The 25,297-nt window shown below is 41.2% G+C and overlaps 1 protein-coding gene across 1 annotated transcript in view; it reads left to right on the forward strand.

Annotated features, from left to right (window-relative positions):
• Window positions 1-25,297, forward strand: part of LOC140225312 (uncharacterized) — a gene marked incomplete in the record, with an annotated part of 390,485 nt that overhangs the window by 202,544 nt on the left and 162,644 nt on the right. Inside the window, 1 exon segment of the mRNA XM_072303788.1 lies at window positions 5,847-5,980. Coding sequence (XP_072159889.1) covers window positions 5,847-5,980 — 134 coding nt within the window.

Consider the following 25,297-nt stretch of genomic DNA (forward strand, 5'->3'; position numbering starts at 1 on the left):
TAATTTTAAGTCTAATATTCGCCTCTCTCAATAATTAATGTGCTCCTTCTGACTTTCTTGCGTTTTTTGTTCGTTTTTTTATCCACAGAAATCTACTGAACACGCTGCATTTACTTTTTACAATAGACCGTATTAGTACAATCTCTGAGTGATCATTTAGATTTGTAAAAGGGGCTAAATCAGCATTTTTTCAAGTCTCTCAATCTTGTGGAAGTAAAAATGTTGATCTACCACCGACCCAAAAAAGAGGGAGCGACACTTGCTGTCATGTTACGGACACTAACAGTAACTCCGTTCAAGGGTGAATCGCGGTTAAAAAAACCCTTTTGTGTGCTTCCAGTTCATTCTCGATTGGATTTACTGTCATTTACTGCAGAGAGAATCCTTTTACTGAAGAGAGCAGTAACTTACTTCCTTCAAGAGTGAGCCGTGGTTAACGGGTCCTCTTGTTCGCTTTAAGTCTCACTCTGGAATGGAGTCACCGATCCCTTGCGTAGCAGGGCCGGCCTCGGCGCGAAGAAACTAAAACTTTAGGCTGTGAGAGCAACCGGAGAACTTAGTTATAACACGCGTAAGGGCGGAAGGAGAATGCGCCTTCAAGTTTCAAACGGAGCGCGGCGGTCGGAGAGGATCTCGACCTCTGGGAGGCTCTGAATTTTTCCACGTAAACACGGCTGGAACTTAACTAAAGCGAACTAATTGACAAGAGCAACTTAAAATCAAGCCCCGGCTCGAGGTCCCGGGTAATATGATAAGTTTTAAAGTAAGTAGTTTTTCAAAGGCGTTACGACATCAAGTCGGAGACGCCGAAACGTGTTGCAAGGCGAAACTGACGCCGACGTATAATCGGACCCCCTTGCCAGTTCTCCTGTTCGTCTGGATTTTACCCGATTCCTAGCCAAGGAAGAGAGCACTATTGTAGTTGCTCTCATAAAAGAACGGAACTACTTTTTAATGTTGCCAGATTTTTCCGCTCAAATTCATTTTTACCACGAGAATGGTGAGAAGTTTTATAATTGAAAATTTCAATAATTTTGCTTCTAATCTCTTGCAAAATCAAACAAATTTTCGACGAAAATTTTGCCGATTTATTTTCGTAAAAAGTTGAATTGATTGACGCAATATCGCAATCTTGGAATGAAGTTACGTTCCTTCAACCGGGAAACGATGGTATGTCCAAAAGGGTCCAAAATGCAAGTGTTGTAATTTAATTGAAAATGGATCACTAGACAAGGTGCGAATTTAAGCATTCCGGTACATGTTTCTTAACCAAAATTTCACGTAGAACACGATTCGCGCAACGAAAATTACTGAAACCAACTCCTAACGAAGATATTAACCTTTTCATTTCACATTGGTTACGAGGAATTTGAACTGCCCGCTCACAAGAAACTCAAAGCTCTACGTGAGTCAAATCGCGCACGACAACGGTCTCGGCAAGTTTCTTAATCGAGCAATATTCATTTCCCACCATGTGTTGTTCGAACTATAGGCAATTTGCTGTAGCTGAGCCAAAGCGTCAAGATTGAGGTTGCCAGATTTTTACATCGCGCAGAGACTGTCATGATAACATTTAGCGCACGATGTGAATCACGTAGAGCATTGAGTTTTCATGAGCGGGTGGTTTGAATTCACGCATCAAGAATCATTAAATATCGTTGTGAGGAGTTGATTTCGATAATTTTCATTGTGCGCATCGTGCTCTACGTGAAATTTTGGTTACGGATCATATATCAGAGTGCTGAAATTCGTACCTTGTCTAGTGGTCCATTGTTCAATGGATTTTTCATTCCCTCGTTTACGTTTAGTTTTACCGGATACCGTGCTATGGAAGAGAACAGTATGTCCGACAGGGCCGTTCTTGCAGGCGTTGTAAGTCATCTCTAAAATACTGATGTGCGATCGTAAAAGTGTAGCAACGGCTTAGAAAGAGATATTTTTGAAATCTACCATAATCCTCGATCATTTTCACTTACTAATACAGGCTTGGCCAAAGTGAGCTATTACAAGGACAAAATTATCAACACTCGTACAAAAAAACGCGGGAAGACAGTGATCATTACTTCGTCAGAATTTTACCGAATAGAGCAAATTATTAACAAAAAAATGCCGAGAACTATTCATCCATGTCCAATTTGAATACAACAATATTGATCGATTGACGATAGGGTTGTTAAGTGCCCTTTCTTGAAAGAGTATTTAATACTCCCCAACTACGCGGCAACGTTGAATCAGAGAAAGTCAATTTACGGCTTTGTCACCAAGCATTGAAATATGAGTCACGGTTGATTTAAATCCCATTTAAAGTTGGCCCGAGTGACTAGCGGCTACGGGAGTCAAAGTCAACGTCGCGCCAACTTTGTCGAGAGTAGTTTACTACAAGTTTGCAACCTTTCCAGGCGCATGGTAGGCAATGCGCCACGCTGCGCCGCGCCATGAACACCCCTAGTGGCCTTTATTTTGATACCTACGGCGGCACCTTTTCCCGAACCGATGTGTAGCTCGAGGCTCTTTTTCATATTCTGGCGCTGTGAGTGGGGAGGTTGCTAAGTGTGGTTTTGGTTCTCAGTTCTTTGCCTAAACATTAACCCTTTAAAAACAAAAAATATCATAGGTCTTTCTTCCGCAAGTTTAAGGATTTCAATTTGTAACATGCCCGCGGTGATCTGCAATTAATTTTTAGAGCCAGAGCCGTTTTTAACATGGCTCATCATGCCTTCGTCCTCTGATAATCCATCGATTTCGTTAGATAACTTGAAAATTATTGTCATTGCATGGACAGGAACTTTATGAAAAGGAACATTCTTACGGGAAATTCTGATGTCTATTTAATGAAGACAATTTGGATTGCATTTAACAGAGTAGAACCAACAAGATTACAGTTTCCTCAAAATTCTGCAAATTTTTCTTCGCTTCAAGTAATACTAAGTATATGCACAACAATGAGATTCACCCGATCGTTTTCCTTCAAAACTGATAGAAGAACCAAAAGTATTTGCCGTGCGTGGCATTTTTAGACAAAGATGAAGAAGCTCGATTTTTAAAGCCCTTTCATCCCGTTGGCCCCCATCTGTTAAACGCGATCCCTTCATAAAGCTGGGAATGGTCGTAAAGGGATGAAAAAGCAGAAGATTGAGTATTCGTCGTCATGTCTAAATTTCCGTTTTTTTTTTAGAAAAAATAATTTCTCGTCTATTCCAAGTTCCACGTTATAGTATATCATCTCCTAACCACTTCTCTTCTTCCCTGAAGTTTGCTATCAGGCATAATGACATTTAAAATAACATACGAATATCCGAAGAAGCTCGATTTGGGTTCATCTAATGGGTCTATACGAAAATCGAATAATTGAGAAACATTAAATTGTGAATATTGTAAGACTTAAATATACAGAAACTTGAAATATAATTGTTCTTTCTTCGCAAAAACGTCGTTCGGCATCGCTTTGAGCTTGCCCCTTTGAATTTGAGATCGTTCCATTCTAGTCAGCAAGAAACGCCTCATATTGTTTTCGACCATTCATGCAGAAGTATACAGGCGCAGCGGAATCGGAGCTTAGTTCAAGTGATCCCACTTATCTTGCCTTTCGCAAATGACGGGAAACAAACGTAAGGCCGATTTAAAATGTTCGCATGACCAGGCTGCCAAATGGTGCATCCTTTTTCATGCTTCAATTCAATACATAATACAAAGTTTTAATCTTTTCTACATTATCACTGTACCATTCGTAATTGTCCAAGTAAAGAGACAAACTTAACAGGGTGAGTTATGCCTACTAACTCTACAGGGTCTCACTTCCCAGGTAGAATCCGAAGCCCTATCCAGATCCGCTGAAGTGCTAATTAAGATGCATTGCTTAAAAGAAAAAATCTAATTAAAAGAAACCATGTAGAATATAATGCGCCTCCAGCAAGGAGTGATGCGGTCATTTTGAATCATTCCCAACCGCGATTTTTCATGGATAGACAAAATCGCAAGACATAATCTTGGCTGCTATCTGGTCCAGATACATTTCTCATCTTGTCCAATGACCAATCAGGCGACTCCAAAAACTATCGATTAATTATCGATATTATGAAATTTCACCATCGATACATTTGGAGTCCGCATACCCGAGTTTGTCAGACTACCCAAGTAGCTGTGATCGCGATAAGTTGAGAATTGATCAGAAAACGTATCGCGATTTTATCGACGTCGATTTATTGCAATATCGGATTAGAAATTGCGATTTCATCACATAAATTTGCAGTAAAATCGCAATTTTGTCGACGGCTACGTATCGTAACATTATCGAACAATAAACCGTAATAAATGAGATAAAATTTCGATTTGCCGAACGCAATTTCATAGAGATAAAATTGCGACAAGATCGAGAATATATGCTGATGATCCTAGCGATACTATGGCAAAAAAATCGCAACTTAATTGAAAAATATCGCAATTTTTCCATCGAATAATGCTCCCTCATACGGTACAAAAATATGACGAACAATCATGTTCCCCGTCGATCTGTGGTTTTTATTTCTCTCCCCGTTGAAAATCCTGCGTGCTCTCCGGCCTAGAGTACATCCGGCAGGCGTGGATCGCATCCCAAGTGCTCTTCCGTTTTTCGCGTATTCCCGTTGCCCGACTTTTGAGCTTTTCGCGTAGTTACCTCGTTCACCATTGTTCATCGGGTCGCGCAATGCTGAAACATTTGCAAACTCGTTGGCCTGTGCTCCCTCCCCCCCTCCCCGCCCCACCCTCCACCACCGCCAATCCCGTCGTTCCTCTGACGCGAGGGCGCATCCCTGTTTCCACAAGACCCCCGTTTTACATAGAGATCCGTGACCCTAGGGCTCGTGCGAAAATCAAGATACGCCCTCACGTCAGGGGAGCGACGATCTAAGTCCTCGGCACAATGTGTTTTATTTCTACCCGTTTCGCTCCGGAAGAGTGGCTTATAGATACTCTTTTTTTCTTTCTTTCTCTCGCGATACTGCGTATTATCTTTCAAGCATTGTGAACTTATCTCGCAGCTACAAGATGTGTATTCAGACTGGTAAGCCCTAAGGGCAGGCCTCGAGACTACGAGGGTCAAAGACAGCGGCGTGGCGTGCTTTGCGATATATCGATTGATCTGCTATTTAAACCTATGGAAAGGATCGATTAGCAGGGTGTTTGCAGCGAACACCTTAATAATCGATCCTTTATCATAGCTCCAAGTGGGGAAATATCGATAGTCGATCATTTACGTCTCGCTACTGGTCGAAGAATATAATCAGTGAATGTGTGGCGATCCGTATTCTTTTGCTCTCAATACGAAATCTCATATTTGTTTCTTTGTAGGCTCGAAATTTACGTAGATTATTTCTCAAATGGCATTGTAGAATTCACGGAGGAATAAAACTTAAATTTATCGAAGTAGACTGTCTAGCTTACAATCGATTATTCTATATTCTTGCCCCGCGGAAAAGGTCGCGATGCCCACAGATTATTTTTTGTGAAAACCCCTTTTCACCAGAATATTTGTAGATCGAAGTCGTTGACCAAACATATGTCGTTGTGAAAGTTAATGGGACCTCATATTATTAATTCGACTACATTTTGCAATTCGGAGGGATAATTTTTGGCTAATCTGTAAGTACACATATGCGCAAAGGGAATCTAATGGTGTTCACGTTGTCTCGAAATTGAGCCAGAAATTGTAGTTCCTATAAAAGCAAAATGTAGTCTTCCTCACAACCCAGGTTCTTTTTCTTTGCATGCAACAAGTGTTTATACCCTCATAATCATGGTATCTTCATTGATTTTTCAATTTTACTTTTACCAGGGTATAATTCATTTATTTATTCATTTTTTGTTTCAGATGGGCTCAATGAGTCTCCTCCGGAACCCGCGCCTCCGGAAGTCCCCCCGAGGGGACTTTCTCTTCGACCTCCGTCCCAAAACAAAACGGCGTCATCACCAGCCAGTGCGACGTATAACTTCCCCTCAGAAGGTAAGCTTACATTTTTACACACCTCAAAGAATATTTTAAATAATGAAACCTCAAAAATCCTTAGCAGGATAGAAAACTGTGCCGGCTGGGTGTCGCAGAGCGCAAACGCTGGAAAAAAAACACATTGGATGTAGAGTCCAGACTCTTGAAAACATCGACAAGAAAAGGGACTCTTGATTCAATCAGATTTAAGCTTAAATCAAAAGGAAATCCGCTCAAATTAAGAGGCTTGGTTCTTGATTTAAGCTTAAATCTGATTGAATCAAGAATATTTCTTCTTTTCGATGTTCTTAAGAGTCTGGGACTCAGGATCCAATGTGTTTTGGTCCAGTGAAGGGCGCTGCAGTGAAAGCGATTTTACTTTATGTAACATAGGCAGTTAAACATTATCAAAACGTCGAATCTTTTGGAAGAATTATCCTTCAAACCTTTTTCTCATTTTAATTCGTTTAAAATACGCAGGAACAGAGCTATGTAGCTTAGTAGCATTGTAGAAGTTTACCAATACGTTAATCTAGAATCAAAGAGGTGCAATCTACATTGCTGTCGAATAATAATGCCGTGCCAAGGAAGAACGTCGCATGAGTATTTGAATGTTCCTAAGTTTTCTCTCTGAACATATTTATTTTTTAAAAAAAATTATGAATATTTTGCCGTAAAACTTTCAGACATTTTAGATCAAATTATGCGCAAAATTATCTGAGAAATCGGAAGAAAATTATTCACGAATCTTCCCGGAAATTTATGATTTGTCAAAGGAAATCTGGCAAGTTCTAAAGGCTCATACGGCGTTCTTCCTTAGTACGGCAGAATGTCACATTGTCAAGGGAGAACGTTTTATTAGCGCACGTAAAATATTTATTTTTGAGGATAGGTTTAAATTACCCGAATCAAAATTTTCCGAAAACTTCGAAGGAAAAAAATTCTGGTTTTCCAGGAAATTCGTATTTGATTAGAAGAAATTTTGGGCGTGTCCCGAGGTTCAAACGGCGTTTTCCCTCGGCAAGACTCAACAGGGGAAAGGGACAAAGAAGTCGCGAACGAAAACCGGCACCTTTTCAGTGAAAACGAACGGAGGATATCGATTCGATTCGAAAGGACAACTTTGTCCCTCTGGTCAAAGTCCCCTTGTAAATAAGTTGAAAGTCATATTATATTTATTAGGTTTCAATAAAGGGATTTTTATTTTTTCACCCCGCGAGAGATACGACTCCCTCGCGCGCCGTGAGGGGCGAGGCGCCCCTCCCGTATCCATTAGCGTGGCGTGAATTGCGATTTATCGATTGTTATGCCATTTAAACCTATGGTTAAGAATCGATTATAAAGGTGTTCGCTGCGAACACCCTGTTTATCGATCCTTTTCCATAGGTTTAAATGGCTTAACAGTCGATATATCGCAAAGCACGCCACGCCACTGCCCGTATCAAACCGCTCATGATTTCCGCAGTTTATTTTTTCCTGTCCGGGGCAGTTTTTTCGAGCGCCAACAGATCCCAAGAATTTTCCGGGTCGTACGTCACTTTTAAGCACTTACCAGTTGACCGAAAACACTTTTCTTCCCGTGACGCGGCGTGAATGATCGATTATCGATATCTTCCCTTTGAAGCTGTGGTAAAGAATCGATCATTAAGGTGGTCGTTGCGAACGCCCTGTTTATCGATCCTTTTCCATGGGTTTAAATGGTAGACCATTCGATGTACCGCGAAGTACGTCACGCCACTGTTTTCTTCCCCTCGCGAAAAGCAAGCTGTCTTCGAGGTTGGCTGTTGCGCTTCTTACCGCTCTCCTTTAGCGCGTAACGCTGTATGAACAACCAGACGTTGCCGAATTTCGCGCAAGAAAGTATCCTTTTTTTAAGGAAAGTTGTGAATATTGATGAAATTTTTAGTGGAAAACAAAGAGAATGTAAAAGCAGCCCGAAACGGAAACGACAATCGAAAACACAGGAAAATGAGGAAACAAGGATAAAATACAAAATACAAAGGCAGGACGTTTCGCTACCTTACGGCACCATTATCAACCGCTAAAATAGAATTAAAAATAAAAAAGAAATTAAAATAAAAACCAGCAAACGGCGTAACATGTTGAAATTGGTAAATGAGTTTATTTTTAATTCTATTTTAGCAGTTAATAATGGTGCCGTAAGGTACCGAAACGTCCTGCCTTTGTATTCTGTATTTTAGCCTTGTTTCCGCATTTTCCTGTGTTTTCGATTGAAATTTTTAGTTTCTCTGGGAGCTGCCCGTTAATGACGTCATGTATTTTTCTGCCTCCACCCTCTCCCGCTTGTGAGGCACCTACAGAGCCCCCTTAAATATGACTCCAGGTTATGGTATCTCTCTCTTATACGTTCGAGCGAAATTTCAGAATACTGAGAAAAATCGGGGAAATAAAGTCGCTGCGTTACAGGCATGAACAATATTTTCTTTTTATTATCGAACGTGTAAGGAAGTGATTTGGAGAGTTAATTAGTTTTACTTACTTTACACCTGCTTACAGGAAAAGCGGATTTCGAAGAAGTGTGGTTTTGAGATTTGAGTAATTCGATGAATAGACATCAAGGAAACTTCTCTTTCTTGGCCTTCTATAGACTTCAGGTATTTTTAATTAACCCTTGAAAGCTGACATCAGGTTTGGGAGGAAATGGGGGTGTGCCAACACCTTGAAGGGCTTCGGGAGGATAGGGTACTTTGGCGACTGGGTGTCGCAGAGCGCCAAAGAGCGCTGTGAAAGTGGCTTTTACGTAAAAATGTCGGATTTAAAAATGACTCCATCCCCTCACTTTGTTGATCCGGTACACTTGCATGGGTACTTCTCGAACCCCCTCCTTTTAATACTTGCACAACTTTAATGGACAGCCCCGTAAGCTTGGTTTTCCAAATCGAAATCAGCCTACCTATCAAAATGGGTCATCGCATGCGACTGCTGAGTGTTGCCGAACAAAATTAAGAGGAGCCTCTACTTTTTTATCAACATAAATATTTAGCAGAGTATCGGTAGCCATTCTATTCAATGCACCCTACTCGCAATTTATGTTGATCAAAACTCTCTTCATTTTGATCGGTAGCGCTCAACAGTCGCACCGATGATGGGGGCTTATTTTGACAATATGCACCTAGCTTTGGAGATAAAATTGCTCAAATAATACTTGAAAAATCGGGAAAAATATTCAATCATTTCTTTTTATGAAGGGAAATTTAGCAACGTCTGAAGGCTCATAGAGCGTTCCTCCACGACACGGGAGAACGGTACTTTCGTCGAAAGCGGGCGATTTATACGCGGCGAGGGATCCCTGATCGAACTGACCCTTTTTTACCGAAAGTATCATCAGACCCCCCGACGGCTTCGTCCGGGGGGGGGGGGGGGGCTGTAAGAGGAGCTCAGGAAACCCGAGGGATGGGGAGGGGGGGGGGGCTAGAAGCCGGACTCGGCCGTTTTGTCCTTTAACTTTTCAGCGGAAGTATATAATTAGCCTCGGCCGTAATTGAGGGACTTTTTTCCATTTATTTGTGCAGTGTCTCGCCCCGCGTCCTCTTGTCGCACTCCGCCCCGCGAACTCGCGAAGGGGTAGCTAATTTTCTTGATTTATTCGCCCGCCGCGAGTCCGCATTGTCCCCAAGATGAAGGCAGGAGACGATTCCACATCCCGCCGTTTCCCGGGGAAAAGAACGTAACCGCACCTCAACGTTGCAATATTTACACACGCAAATTGTATTTTTATGAAATGACCGCCGCTCAGTGGATCGAGTCAATGGAAGAAGTCGGATGAAATTTGGAAACTTCAAAAGCTCATAACTCCGTTCATACAGCAATCTGAGATTTTAAAAGTGTTTCCATTGGTCTCTTCGTATAATTTCCTTTCAGAAACACCACTTTAAATTTAAAATGTGAGGAATTATAGATCGAAATTTGCAGTGTTTGTCATAAATTTCATGTCCGACCTCTCTAATTGACTCGATCCACCATCGACTCGTCCTCCATGACGCGAACCATCCTGCGTATACCCTCAGACGAAGATAAGAGATTCTAATCCTACAATCAGTAAAAGCCATCAGGTATAGCCAAGAGCGTTCATGACGCTTCTCTCTGTAACAAAATATTATATACCCTAGTTTAATGCGCTGTTGGCAGACATCCTATAAATTTTGATCCTGATTTGAAAACAAGGTCTGTTAGTATTGAGCCTATGAATTTCCGTTGAAAGAGAAAAACCCTTGTGCAGTCTTAGTTGCACCTGAGTCATGCCGAAATTTGTCTAGGAAATCAGGGAATTCGAATTTTGTAAATTCTGCGGCAACCTCGGTCCGAACTTCCATAAGGTGTTTTTCCTCAGAACAGGAGCAGTGCAAAGTTCCCGGGCGGAATTCTTAAGCAGGGCAAGAGGGAGGCTAGTGAAATGCATTTAATGAAAGTTCATGCAGTGAGGCCATGATTTACGGATGTTGCGGCGAAATGCGGCGTGGCAGAGGCCTCGTGACAGTGCATGGCGTGGCAGGCCCAGGTAATCAAAAGGAACCTTGCTTTTTTACGGCGAGACCCCTCCCTCTCCCCCCTCCCCGACCCCGCCGTTTGTCACGTCGTTTCGGATCAGGAAATGAAGAACGGAAAGTGGATAGGAATACGTACGGATTAAAAAGAATAGCTGATTTTGCATTGCTTAAAGTGAATTTTAGGTCCTACCTACTTTTCCAGTTGTAGTTATAATGTTATTTTTCGGGTAAACATCATTTTTTTTTTGTTGGTAACAATTGTTGCAGCATTGCCATCGGGACGGAATTGTATGATCCCACGACAGTAACATTTTAACTACGACTTTAATTAAAAGCAGTCAAGGCCTGCGGGCCGATAATTGAAAGTTTATAGCAGCTAACTAATACAGCGAGGGGCGTATCGAGTCTTGTCGTGCCGACATAGTTTCATCCAGCAAAAACACGTGACTGAAGTCACGGTCTAGACGCTTCACAATAAATTATAATTTTAAACTTGCTCTTGTTATAAATTGTGAGCTTACTGAAATTTACCGGGGCAGTAGACCATAGACCGGTATTGTCTATATCGACATAATTTGATCGGAAAATAAAGTCGGACCTGTTTTCTATTATTTCCCGATCGAATCGATGTCGATCGGTTCAATTATAACTGCTTTCATCAATTCTTGTCGATCTGATCCTATATAGATCCACCCGTCTAGTAACAAATTCTTTTTTGTATGTATCGCGAGCGTGCCATTTTACGTTGATACCACTATTCGACCTTGTGGGAGCTCAAGTTGCCTACACCCAAAATTGAAGGCTAACTGGTGCGGCGTGAACCTTTTCGAGTTTGGAAATGTGCTATTTTGATTTATCATTTTTCCTTTCTCTTTTCCTTCTCATGTCTGATTTCTTCTTTTTCCTTCCCTTTCGTCCACTTTTCCCCTCTCTTTCTCTTCATTCTCTATCCTTCATCCTCTTGTTTCTTTCTTCTCGCTCTTTCTCTTCTTAGAGGTTGGGACTTGCGAGTCTAGTGGCTAGCGGTCAAGGCTACCAACGATGCAATCCAAGTTCCATCTTTACGGCTACCGCCTTTTGTAAATTACAAAAACACAACACTGGAAAAAAACACATCGGATCGAGAGTCGAGACTCTTAAAAATATCAACAAGAAAAAATACTCTTGATTCAATCGGATTTTTGCTTAAATCAAGAACCAAGCCTCTAATTTGAGCGGGTTTCCTTTGGATTTAAGCAAAAATCTGATTGAATCAAGAGTATTTTTTCTTGTTAATGTTTTCAAGAGTCCGGACTCTAGATCCAATGTGTTTTTTTCCAGTGAAAGATTTGGTCAATGTAGCCCTAAGAAAAGTGACCAAAAAAATATTAACCGCGTGTCTCGGTTTCTTTTTGTTCTACCTCCCGTGTCAACACAAAATGCCAGTTACACTTTCTCATTTTGTGATGACACCCACGGCCTGTCTGTCGGTTATGAATCAGAAAATCCCGCATGGATGATTCGAAACCACGACGGAAAATCAAAAACCCGACCAGAGGAGTGCTCATGTTACATTCATCGGCTGAGCCTCAAGACGCGAGTGCTGAGCTCCCCTCGAGTTGGAGCCAAGATAAAATGATGTATGGAGGAGCATCTTAACTTTGACCCAGGAGCGTTTGAGCTGAAACGTTCCACCTTCCGCGGTGAAGCGTTGCCAAACGTTGCTCTCCAAGCACCTTTACACCGCACTGGGAAAAAAACACATTGGATCTAGAGTCCAGACTCTTGAAAACAGTGAAAAGAAAAAGGACTCTTGATTCAATCAGATGTAAGCTTAAATCAAAAGGAAATCCGCTCAAATTAAGAGGCTTGGTTCTTGATTTAAGCTTAATTCTGACTGAATCAAGAGTATTTTTTCTTGACGATGTTTTTAAGAGTCTAGACTCTAGATCCAATGTGTTTGTTTTTTTCCCAGTGCTTACATGGTTGTATCTGGTGCATTCTTCAGCGCGAAAGAAGTATGTCTACATTTTTTTTTATTTTGATTCGTACATTAATTCAATACAAAATAAAATTGACCGCATCGGGAAAGTCTAATATTCATCTTTGGTCCCTCAAACTACAAAAGAAATGTGATCGTTGTTGAGGTTCCCTAATGAAACGTTTACAGTTAAATCAGAATTCGACATTAACGAGGCAGTTTGATTTAAGAAATTTACGTGAAATTCAAAATGGCCGCTGTTCTGTGTTGAAGTTTTTCAATCACGAACAAAGAACAAAAAGAACTCAACTTAGCCGACTTTTTCACTTTTTTGCCTCTTATAAGAAAAGTCTGATTTGGAAAAATTATGAAATCAGGTTTTAGCAGTCAAAAGTCAGGAAAAATCAGGATTTCCCCATTGGAAAAAAAAAACAAAAAACTAGATACGTCGAACAAATTTATTTCACTCTATAAAAAGCTTGAATGAGACTCATTGAGTCTGAAAATGTCCAGGAATGTATTCACGAGTGATATGGAAAATGCATTTTTTATTGGAGGAAATATGGCAACTTTTGAATGCTCATACGGTGTTTCTTTCATGGACGGCGGTTTCACGTAGAGTACCTTTATAGACAGAGTATGGCCATTCGTATCTTTTTACTACAGGAAAACTGTTCCGCTTTTTGATTGGTCAACGAGTTTTTAGGCTTCATGATGCTCTTAGGGCCGTAAATAAACAAACAAGATGGCGGCTCACCGTAACATCGATGAGAAGCTAAATTTGACAAAAATTTCAATTATGCGGCAGTAACAATTTAAACGAGCACATCTACGAATAGCACACGAAAAACACATGAAAACATTCTTAAATTGCCTTTCACCTTTATCACAGGAGGATGTAAGATGTGCATAACCTCAATCTTGCTTGCTGATAACGGCCATCTTGTTTGTTTATTTACGGCCCTAAGAGCATCGTGTCAGCCTATTTGCTCGCGACCAATGAAAAACCGGAACAGAAATGGCCTTACTCTGTCTATAAAGGTACTCTAGTTTCACGGAGCAGCCGACTCGCCCGGATCAGGATGGCAAGGCTGCGTGTGGCTTACCTCAACTTTCGCTCCTTTTACTCGCGTTCTCACGCGCTGGGGCCGGGGCAAACCGAGAGAAGATATTTATTTTCATTAATCTAGACAATTTAACCCCGAAGTTTTTTCTTCGTTGCGAGGTTGCCCTCTGGCGACGCGGAAGCCCGAGTCAAAGTTCGGAGAGCGGGAGCTATTTTGAACAGAATCCTCTCTAATTGATATTTGATAGGATCTCGATGTAATGAAGATTGATTGAGTCTTTCACGCTGCCAGCCCAGGTCGGGATCGGGTGGCAGTTAGTTCCGGCGGTCTTGCGCCCCTCAGACGTTGGACAAGTGCATTTCTGACACTCTTTATTTCGGGTCGTACGGAAATAGGTCAATCCAACGAGGGAGAATTGGACCACATTCAGGAAAAGAAACTGAGATTCTCCTGTCCCACAGTGGTCAGAAATCGGACATGAATTTTTTTACTAAAACTGCAAATTTTGATGTTTATTTCGTCACATGTTAAATAAGGGGTGCTGTCAGAAGAAAATTTCACGAGGAAACCAGTAGTAGACCCACCTTTAAGACCTCAAAATTTTGTATGAACCAGGGTGTCTAGCATCAGGATTTTCCCGATTCTATCAGGATTTGAGGTCAATCAGGATATAATCCCGATTTCATCAGGGCTTGAGGAAAAATCGGTCGTAAAATCAGGATTTGAGAAAAGTCGGCTGTCCGATCCGATTTTTTTAGCTTTCGCATACGCTTATGCAAAATTTTTAATTTTTCTCCGCAAAAAATCAGGATTTGGAATAAATATGAAATCAGGATGTAGCAGTCAAAAATCGGAAAAAATCAGGATTTTCCAACATGAAAAAAAAAAATTAGACACCCTGTACACGGAGTTATAAGCTTTTAAAGTTTCCAAATTTTGTCCGACCTCTCCTATTGACGCGATCCACTGTGCGTCCCCTCCAAGGTTGTTTAGGATTGATTTTTATCCCGAACGAGAAATACACGATCCGTTTAATCACGACACACCGGAGATAATTAAAAAAATTACTGAAGCGACCGTTATAAATATTTTAAAAATATTTATAAAATCAATATTACAGTTGCATATTTAATGAGATCAAAGGGGTGAGAACGTGATCAGTATTGATACGATGCCACTGTGCCAGTTTCTATTGTTTAAAAAAGAGCACTTGCAGCCCTAATATTGAACATACCGATGGTGAAAGTACCAAACCACGGATATTGATTGCGGAACCACTCGAGATTTTTAAACGTGATTTCAAGAAGTTTTCTTGCAAGAGCAAAGAAATCAAAAGATAATTCGTGCAACAAGACTTCTAAGGCTTTCTTCAAATAAATAGGAGATTTACAACGTTGTAAACCAAGATTTTTGGTTTAATAGTTGACCATCGATGCGCAGCTTTGATTTCTTCCAAAACAATCCACAGGTGTCGAACATAGAAGTACTAGTTTCTAGCAGCTGCAAACAACCAATTTCCCTTTCAAGACAAAAGTTGAAAGAACGAAACAAAAATTAGGCTTTGGTGACGGACGCTTTTCTTTCTCTCTTTTACGGAACTCAAAGAAAATATGCAAAGCTATCAACTTCTAGTTGAACATGATTTTTAGAGTAGCATCTATCCATAAGATGAACAAGTTAAGTCCAGATAAGAATCCAGGTTAAGGTTAACAGGAGAATTTTTTTTATCTCGTTAATCTTATTAACTTCTCTAGTGAAACATTTCTTTCTCGTTTCAGTTGCTTCCTTCTCCGATGCGCGATTACTGATTCCACCTGTATTACATTTTTGAAATTCTCAATGGTCTTCCATATTTTAATGATCACTGTTTATGGAATCAGTATGCGTCATTAGCTACGCTTCATTAGTCATCAAAATGATTGACGTGCTTTTGAAGCCTTCAAAATATGACAGCCTCTCTCTGTTCTCTTTGCTGCATAATTATTCCCCTCTACAACCTATGTATACTTAATTCGAGGACGGTATAGTTACGTGCCGAATTGATTGGTCAGAGGGGTGTGCGCTGTTGTAAAATTGTGAATACAAATGAAGGGTTTTAAAGTAGACTTAGAACTATCAACCCGCATTACACTGAAGGCAACTTAGATGTCACAGTTATACTTTTTGCTTGAAAATAGCGTCCCTTGTCCACCCGAAAAAAGAGGAAGAAAAAGGGAATAAAGAACGAAGGAACGGAGTAAAGAAGGGACAGAGGAACAAAGGAACGGAAACATGGAGAAGGGAGGTCGCATATACTCGGTAAATTATTCATGACGACATCAACGCAAACTGAATATTAGATACTTTAAAATCTCTAAAAGTATCCGGAGGAAGGCCCCCGAACCCCCCTTCCCCCCATTCGAAGTGTCTGGATGTGCTCATGTGCCGTAGACCCATTTTACACCAACATTTTTAATAGTGTACTCGACACAGAAAAAAAGAGGTAGGGATTGTTGGATGATATGGACATGGGCATTTCCAATCAATTGTGGTGATATCCCAATAAATTAGGTTACTTACCGAAATTTTGGGGAACTGCCCCAACTTTATTTGCGTTACTTGCTACCCCTAATTATTGGAATTGTCAATATCATCCAACAAATTGGGTAGTACTACATTTGAATTGGTTTCTGTTAGACGGGGGTAAGTTCAAAAGCTCAAGAGCCCCGGCTTTCGTTTATCACGCAGGATACTAGAGCTTGCGCGTTTTTTTGGACTTACACCCGTCTAACAAAAACCGATTCAATTTCAGGAGATAACCTCTCACGCTTCTTTCCCGTGAAACTTCTTCCGATTACGATAGAAGTTGAAGTTGAAGAAGTTGATTGAATTTGGCAACGCGGGCGATGCAGTGCTGCGTTTACACGGGGACCACTCTTGCGGTAATGTTATCAGATAATTCACTGCATCGGAATATAATGAAGTCTGAACAGAGTCTGTTACGGGGGCTCACGGAAGTCTCAATCGCTGGGGACGGGGTCGGAGCGGCGCACAAGGGATCGAGTCAATGAGAGAGGTCGGACATGACATTTTTGACGAAAACTACAAATTTTCATGTTCATTTCGTCACATTTTAAACATTAAGGGGTGCTTCTTGAAGAAAATTTCTCGAGAAAACCAATCGAGTCACTTTTAGAACTTCAAAATTTTGTTAGAACGGAGTTTTAAGCGTTCAAAGTTTCCAAATGTTTCCCGACCTCTCCTATCGATTCGGCCCAGTGTGCGACGTAAGCGTAATGGACCTTCGAAAAGGAGTCGAGAGCGGGGGAGACGTCATCAACAACGGGTGAATGAATTGATTGTCAAGGAGGATTGGCGTCCGTCCTCGCTGCCCGTGAGCCCGCCACCCAAGTCATTAAAACTTTAACGACGAACCGTTTAACACGTGTTGCGAGACGCGTAAATTTTAATGACACCTGGTGTCATCGTCATTGTCTCCCGCGCCGCTACGTCTCATTGGGTAGAGATAAGAATCCACGCACCACCCCCGTCCCCCGGATATTGTTGCGCGGAAGTATGCATACAGGGGGTTCCAGGGTTGACGGCTAGGCTGCAGGACCTGCGGGCACTCAAAATTTCGGGGACTTTATCGTTTTTTTTTCTTGAATTTTGGGGACTGTTACGGACAAAAACTCTTCAAAATAACCATTTCCGTATGTTGGGCCACCAGAAAAAGTCTGAACTATGGCACCAGGTAATTTGCCTCACCGTTAATGTATTAGAAGAAAGTCTCATTGTGAGTATTACCCATCGAGAACACTCTTATCGTGGTCCGACCGTTTAAGTCTGAAACACTCTGTATACGTGATTAGGCAACGGCGCGCGGCGCGGCACTCTTGTTGCTATTGTGTTTCCGCGGGGTGACGAACGAAGTGCAAAACGATGCTTAAAATGTGTTTATTAAGAACATAAAATTCGCCTCGTAACTTGCAACCGTAACGTGATGTTTCTAACAAATTCTAATTAAGATATTGTGCATGAAAGAATGTTTTTTCGCAAGGACGAAATGATACAAGCGTAGTTGTCTGGTGTTCGTTTTTGAAACAATTTTGCCAGGTTAGGGGTTGATTATTAACCGTCGTTAAAGACAGAAAAACTATGAATTTCGTTAAATTAGAATTCATAAACGATAAATTAGTAAGAAAATCTATAAATACCTTAACAAACAAGCGTGCACTTATTAAGCGTGCATTTAGAAGCTAAATTTTTCTAAATGTTCATTGATGAATTTACCCGTCTCTTGCATCGAAATTTAAGCGTTTGGAATTTGACATCATGCACATGAAACACTTTATTTGGTCGGCTCAGAGGATTCCGTAAAGTTTAAATAAACATTTAGAGGATATTAAAGAAGGGGGTGACCCACACTACACATTGCAAAAGTTTGCTGTAATAAGTACGTCTAGTAACGTCCCATCTTTTCTTGATATTGACTAATTTGTTTACAGTTGAATTCCTAAGTTTTTTCATTATTACGAGTAGTTTTTCCGCGTTAAATTAAGTTAAAGTTTATTAGTTGGGGGGGGGGGGAGACTTTGATTAAATCTAATTTAGTGTATTGTTGACTTCCGTCATTGGCCTGTTAGTGATATTTGTTCCCGCGAGCACTTCCTCCTCCGGGGAAAGCAAAAAATGGATACCGAAAGAGATCTGAGGTCAAATCAGAAAAGTTTAAGTGTTCTTGATGTTTGCATCACATAATTTTCTTATATCACAGCCAAAGTAAACTAACGCAAGAAGCTTTGTTTGTTGAGGTCATAGGATGGTGTTAAGATTTTTAAAGTAGAAAAATGTCAAATCAACAGCATGAAACCCTACTTTGCCACTTCTTGCGACCGGGTCTAATTTGCAAATGCGCTTCCGCTCCTTTCCAACAAGAGCAGTATGTGCATTCCTGTATGAGCCATGGTGAGCACATGTTTTTATGGGTCTCGAGGTTCATCCCAGCATGCATTTACTGCTCTCTTTGCTATCACGGCAGAACATGCCGTGCTGCTGCTCATCCTTTCCCTTTCTCTAAATTGATAAAGTAACGAATTGATCCAACTCAATTATCGGGGGTTCTCCAACGAAGGGACAGACGAGTGGCAGTCAGTTCGTCGCGATCAGCTCCTTCCACAGTCTCACGGTCGATGCTCTTCTCGGTTTGGATGGTGCTATTTTCAGTCTCGTTTAAACTATGGTGTGCTTTGTATTTTCATCGCGAACTTTAAGTAAAATTTACGAAATGATTTGTATTAAAATTGAAACTTGTTCCTTCAGAATCATTGAGCATACCTATTTGTGAAATTGTGTATCTCGTCTCGTGGGCACATCGTTGGTGAAATGACACAACGTGGAATTCTTGCATGCTCTGCGTTGCGTTACAGAGGGCAATAATCGGAATATTGTGCACATTTGTTGAAAAGTATCTCCCGAAAGCTTCATACTACTATAGTAGTCAAAATAATTAAACGTGCGCAATCGTTTCGTAAGAAAGAAAAAGAAGATAGTAAAGAAAATAATAGGAGTTAATATTTAAAGGGAATTAAGAGTTTATTCCCAAGTGTCGAATGTAATGAGACGGATTCGTTTTTTTTTAAAATAAGTTTTTGTTCCTGCAATACAGTTCCATAACCGGTTAAGTCTACTCCTTCCGATTGGCGTCGTACAAGTGACTCATCACGTTATAGTTTAATTTTTACCTCTGAAAAATACATTATAGTGTTCTTCAGCTTGTCTTTATCTCGTAGTGCCAATTTTGATCATCTGATGAGTTTTTGTAAAAGTATTTTTAAAAAATGGGGTGATTTAGGATAAACTGCTCAATATTGAATATATTGGTACTTGAATCTCTTAAATTTATGGAAATTTTAGCAGTGTGCGAGTGTGTGGAATAATGTATGGATTTCCGTGTTTTTCTTCATAATCAAAGTTGGGAATAACTGTCTTGGCCATAGATGCTCTTCAAAATAAAGGTAGCGTACACGCGGATTTATTTATCTCGCATCTGATTTTTTTTCTACTTATACCTAATTTTTTGACTCCGTTAAAAGTTCGAAATCGTGGATAGGTGGCATTCAAGCTGAAATTACAAGGTGACATTCACCAGATGGCCTCTAGATCGATAGACAAGAATGGCGATTAGGTGTCGCAGAGCGCCCGGGCGTGCTGTAAAAGCGACTTGAATTTATGTATGTATGAGTTGGAAATCAAAATATGACGAAGTGACTCTTGTTTACAATTGAGGAGCTTTCCGGAAAAAGGGCACATAGGAAAAAATCGCGTTTGAGAAAAATGCATTTTAAGTTTCCATCATTACTTCCTGGCCACTGACGGTACCTGTCATCGCAGCTTAGACTCCCGATTTAGAACGTAAGTCACTGACAGTGGCCCTAGAGAATGTATCGAAACTTCAAATGCATTTCTCTCGAAAGCAATTTTTTGCTATGTGCCCTTTTTTCCGGAAAGCTCCTCAATTAGAAAAACACCGAACCTTTGTATGGTGGATTGTCAACAACTTTTCTTCATTAAAACCTTAAAAAACAATTTTTCTTTATGGAAGAATTCCCCGTAAAATTCGTAGTCACGAGGAAAATTGTCTCATGGCTACGATCCCACCAAAATTGCCCTGTAATTCCTCTAACTGCGAAACAAAAAGAATAAATTAGTGGCGACAATGCCGATAGCGGTTCTAGGTGGAGCCGAAGTTGACCGAATTTCCGTTAATTGGTGAGTTGTGCCAGTCGGAGCTGCATGAGACATGACATAAGCCAGTGACAAAGGGGAAAATGGCTGTAACTTTGACGGAGCATGGATCCGAGAGCTGGACACGTGTCGAAGTCCCGTCCGACGGAAATATTTAATGTAGCGGTCACACCGGGAAGGGGGGCAGAGCACCCCTCATTGCCATAGTGTGCAGTCATAATAGGGTAGTATTTAACCAGCGTGGATAGAAACAAGAGAAGGTGTTTGCCAGTTAAGGATCCCTCTGATCCTCTGACGTCATCAGTACACACGAAAATCAGCGAAGAAGGTGTATCCAATTACTTTTTTCACCTGTGCTAGCGAACAATTTCATGTCAAGCTTTTTTATTGATGTACAATTAAGGGAAAAACTACGATTATCTCAAGTGAAGTTCGGTTGGACTAAAAAAAACTTCTGCTCCCTATAGTAGAAACTTCAGTTCTACGGACCGGAACCTTTAGTAATTCATACAAACCGAACGTGTTTTTCGTGCTTAATAGAGAATGATAATTGTAATTTTTTCTTTTGCAACCTCACAGTGACGTTTCCCTCTAAGAAGATCCTATATAATTATAGCAGAGCTCGCGTACATTTTTCAATGACCGAAACTCTAGCACTGATCACTCCTCTTTTGACTTGTATCAATAGAGTGGCCAGACCTGGTGTATGGTGTGCAGTGGCGTGGCGTGAATGATCAATTATTAAGGTGCTCGTTGCGAAAACCTTGTTTGTCGGTCCTATTCCATATGTTTAAACGGCAGATTTTTCGATGTATCGCAAAGCACACCACGTCACTGATGGTGTGCCTCGGCTGCAGGCCTCTCCGGCAGAGTTGGATCCAGGAGGTTGGCAACCATGGCTTTCCTCCGTTCAAACCTGTGTTGAATAATCGATTCTTGTCAGAGTAGTTACCCCTCTGAGAATCGATTCATTTACATAGGTTTAAATGGAGGAAAAACAATGCTGCCAACTTCCTGGATCCGTCAATACTCTACGGTATCGGCCGTAGCAAACTTCCCGCACGCCAACCCAACTGCCTGCTGCGGAGTATCAGCCTAACGACTCGAATCGAATTTACCTCCTGACAAACTCAATTCAATTTAAACTTCTGTCTCAGCTTCCTGGTTGCTCCGACTCGTAACTTTAAAGGCACTGAAGTACAAGAGAGCGCTCCTGAAAAAGAGGAACATCGTATGCCTAGAGAAATTTGAATTAGAATCAACTGTCTGAAAATGATATCGTTTTTCTGAAATTTTCTGACGGAAAACCTCGTGAACCAGCACATTACCTTCATAGTTGGTTCTTCACGGAAGGAAGGTTTCCATGACTAACGATAAAATTAAACATTTTTCTCAATCGTGGAAAATGACAATTTTAGGTTAAGGGATCTCGACTCTCTTGAAAATCTAGACACCTCCCTTTTTTTGCCCCATCTTGTAACTACATCTATAGGTTCGGATAGGAAACTAAACTATGATACGTTGAGGCAACGCGTAGGGTATCATGGAAAAATAAAGGCGCTTTAGGCCGAGATCGTGCTTTCTAAGGTGACCCAATAAACCAACGGAACCTTCGTCGTGTAGACGAGCGTTTTAGCAATTTATTGGAACAACATACAATCCGTTTGAAAATTGCCGGCGATTGCTAACTGCCTGTGACACAACTATCTTAAAAATCTCCGAAAAATCACTGAAAATTGTCATGTAACGTTTTGCTGAAACCCTCTCACCCTACTGTAACGCCGATGATACCCTCAATATAATTTAAGGTTGGCGTTTTTGACCCGCAGTTTCTACGTAACCATCTTAAAAATCTCCGAAAAATCACTGAAAATTGTCACGTAACGTTTTGCTGAAACTCCTCCCACCCTTCTGTAACGTTTTGTAACGCCGGTGATACCCTCAACATAATTAAAGGTTGGCGCCTTTGACCCGTAGTTTCCTTCATGTAGCGGGGGGAGGGGGTCTTGAAGACTTGGAAGCGGAACTTGATCCACGGACAGTCCCGCTCATTGTTAGGGGTCCGTCGACCATTCCGCAACTTTGCCCGATAAATTCAGCCGATTGACATTCACGCGGCGTTAATGGCGTCGAACGAGCCCTGTGGGAAAAAAGTGGGTCACCGGACTCAAGCCCGGAGTCCGTAATGGCCGCGGCCATACATCCAAATTATCCGGGAAAATATTAGCGAGCCGGTGCCGCGGTGCGCTCGCTCCCAGGCCATCGCCACCCTGCAACCTCCAAAGCTGAAACCGCACAAGCTCAATGGGAATCTCCAGCTGATGCGTGGTTTTCCCTCAGCGCGAGAGATCCCTCCGCTGTGCTCACGAAAACCACACATTTCCCAATGTTAATAATTTGAGTTACGTGGTTTACGTCTGCTATGGATCACGGTTGCCAAACTGTACTGAAATATCAGGATTTTCTCCTGTGTTTTGCCACGTAAAGCTCGAAGTTTTGATCGAACCGTTGGCAGCGTTGGTGCGGCGGTACGGTCACCGCCATTTCGAGCGGGGACAGATTTGCATAATCAGGTTGATCCACCCCCTCAGTTATCACATTTCCGCCGAAACCAAACTAAATGCTGCCTCGCTTAAGAAGAACTGTACGAATGTAGCTGAATTTTTTCTTCTGGATTAATTACAGAATATTTGGGGGTAATTTCAAATATTTATAATTAAATTTTTGAGGCAGTGTCGACCGGAGAACGGATGAAAGCGCCAAAATTGCGAACGCGAGAAAAACATGAAAACCCGTTTTATTCGCTCTGTTGACAATCTTCAAATTCCATTAAATTTTTCTTTCAGAAGGTTATGTTAAAATCAGATATGATTAATTGGACTACAATTTGCCACTTGGAACTATAAATTCTAGCCTGCTTTAGAAACAACGTATGTGTCATTAGTTTATGCACATAAGTGTTTTTCCAGAAGAGCCAGAATTTATAGTTCCAAATTGCAAAATGCAGTCCAATTATGCCAGAGGAAACAAGAAAATGACAACCCCTCTACCACCAAAATTGAGACTGGCTCTTACGTGATTTGGTGAATAATCGGTTCAATTAGAGTATGCGCCCAAGTACGGCATTCTGGCAACATGGGCGGACGCGAGATTTGATTTAAGAATCATTGGCGCTTCTCAAACACGCTCTTTTTTCTCGGATCGTCTGAGCCGGGATTCGGAGGCTCGCTCTTTTGTGTGCGGAACGGCTCTTAATGTCTCTCCGCCCGGAAGAGCCGGTTAAGACAGCCCGAACGCGATCCGCGGACGGATCAAAAATTCCCGACCCCAGCTTTGGGCATCATCCGATCCGAAAGCGCATCCATCGTAAGTGGAGTAGTGCCCCATGTTGATCGACCGTTTAGAAAGAAAACTCAGTTTCGTTGCCAGTAAATGCTCATTGTTAGTGAAGCAGCCAAAGGGAGAAGATATTCAGAGGGTTTGCCGCCCCCCCCCCCCATCGCCTCCTACCCTCCCTGACTAGAAAATTTCTCTCCAAAAACTGTTTATGTTCAAAATCCAAATTTTAACTACTAAAACTATTTCCTTGTATCTATCTACATGGTTTAAAACTAAAACTAAACGAATTGCATTCATTTTACAGGGTAACGTTAAATAATAAGATGATTACAGTAATCTACCGACGTATTGTGATACTTTATTTCTGACCCTACACTGTCAGAAATATGCGAGTCACTTGGAGTGCATTAATTGCATGGAGAGCCTTTTTTGTCTTTCGCTTATCCCCTGTTTGATATGAATAAGACCTGAAATCCACCCCTTAAGAGTGGAGCTCACTCCACAGAAAGAGTTGGTTCCAATCTGTGAGAGCAACTTTTACCCCACAGAAGGAGGAGATTCCCCCGCACTCATAGATATTACTTCGGATTTCACCTCGAAACTTTGAGGAACATGCCTGCGTATCCCCCCATTACTTTTCAAAGAAATGAGTGTCGAGAGTTGAATATTTTGAGCTACATGTCCCCATCCAACCAACTTCTCCTCGCAGCGAAACGTTGCTTTCTTTTCAGAAGAAGGCAAGAAGAGACCAGGAAACGCCAGCCATGCTTGTCTGCTTTTAGGAAGCACGCAACGCAAAGTAATACACTTGAGTTTCCAGCACATTCACTAATCTCACCGCATTTTGGTAATGCCTAAGACAAGCTGATTAGGAAGCGGAAGAACAATGGCACTCTTAAGAGGCATGGGGCGGCGCATGAATTCGACACACGAGTAAAAATGGTTTAGCTCTCTCGAAAGCGGTGGGAAAGACTCAGATATTTCGACCCAGAACCCTCTCATCCATGGCGTTGCCTCCTGTTTTCCTTCGAGCACTAATGGACGACGCTGCGTCCATAACTTCGTACTAATAATTTTGGGAGCGAATGTTTGATTTAGGCAGTTTCATCAGATGGAAGCATTTTTTTTTTTTTTGTTTACTAACGTTTGTCAATCAGCCATTACAAGGGAGGATAAAGCTCCTCTCTTAAAGTTATGTGAGAAAAATCGCATTCTTTTAATGTCCTGTGACAGTTCGTCAATGAAATGACTTGACTCGCAGTTGGAAAGGATACATACTTTTGTTTGTTTCATTTTGAGTCTTATTTTTGCGCCGTAATATTTGCAGCGTGTTCTACGCGTCATGTAACTTTGGAAGTACGTATTCGCAAAGTCATAATTCGTGACCCATTGTAATTTTGCAGTTGTGTGAAAAATCGGTGAAATTTTTAATAAGAAATGCCTAACACGTACCCACCTTTCTCAGTTTTAGACCACTATTCAAAATTTTCAAAAACTTCGGCGGCAAGTTTATCCTCTGGACCCTCAAATTCTATTTTCGCCAAGTGTTTTTTATTTTAAGTTTTTTACTCGCACCCTTTAGAGTAGTTTTCAATGAAATTATTTCTTAATTTTTCCCGGAAGTTAAATGTTGATTTAATTTGCTTCTTTTACGTACGTATTCAACAAGGATGAAAAGTGGTGCTGGGTCCACACTATTTTGCGGAGTAGGGAAGCAAGGCTAAAAAGTTAAAAA

The sequence above is a fragment of the Bemisia tabaci genome, chromosome 1 (genome assembly GCF_918797505.1).
Source record: "Bemisia tabaci chromosome 1, PGI_BMITA_v3".
Taxonomy (NCBI): domain Eukaryota; kingdom Metazoa; phylum Arthropoda; class Insecta; order Hemiptera; family Aleyrodidae; genus Bemisia; species Bemisia tabaci.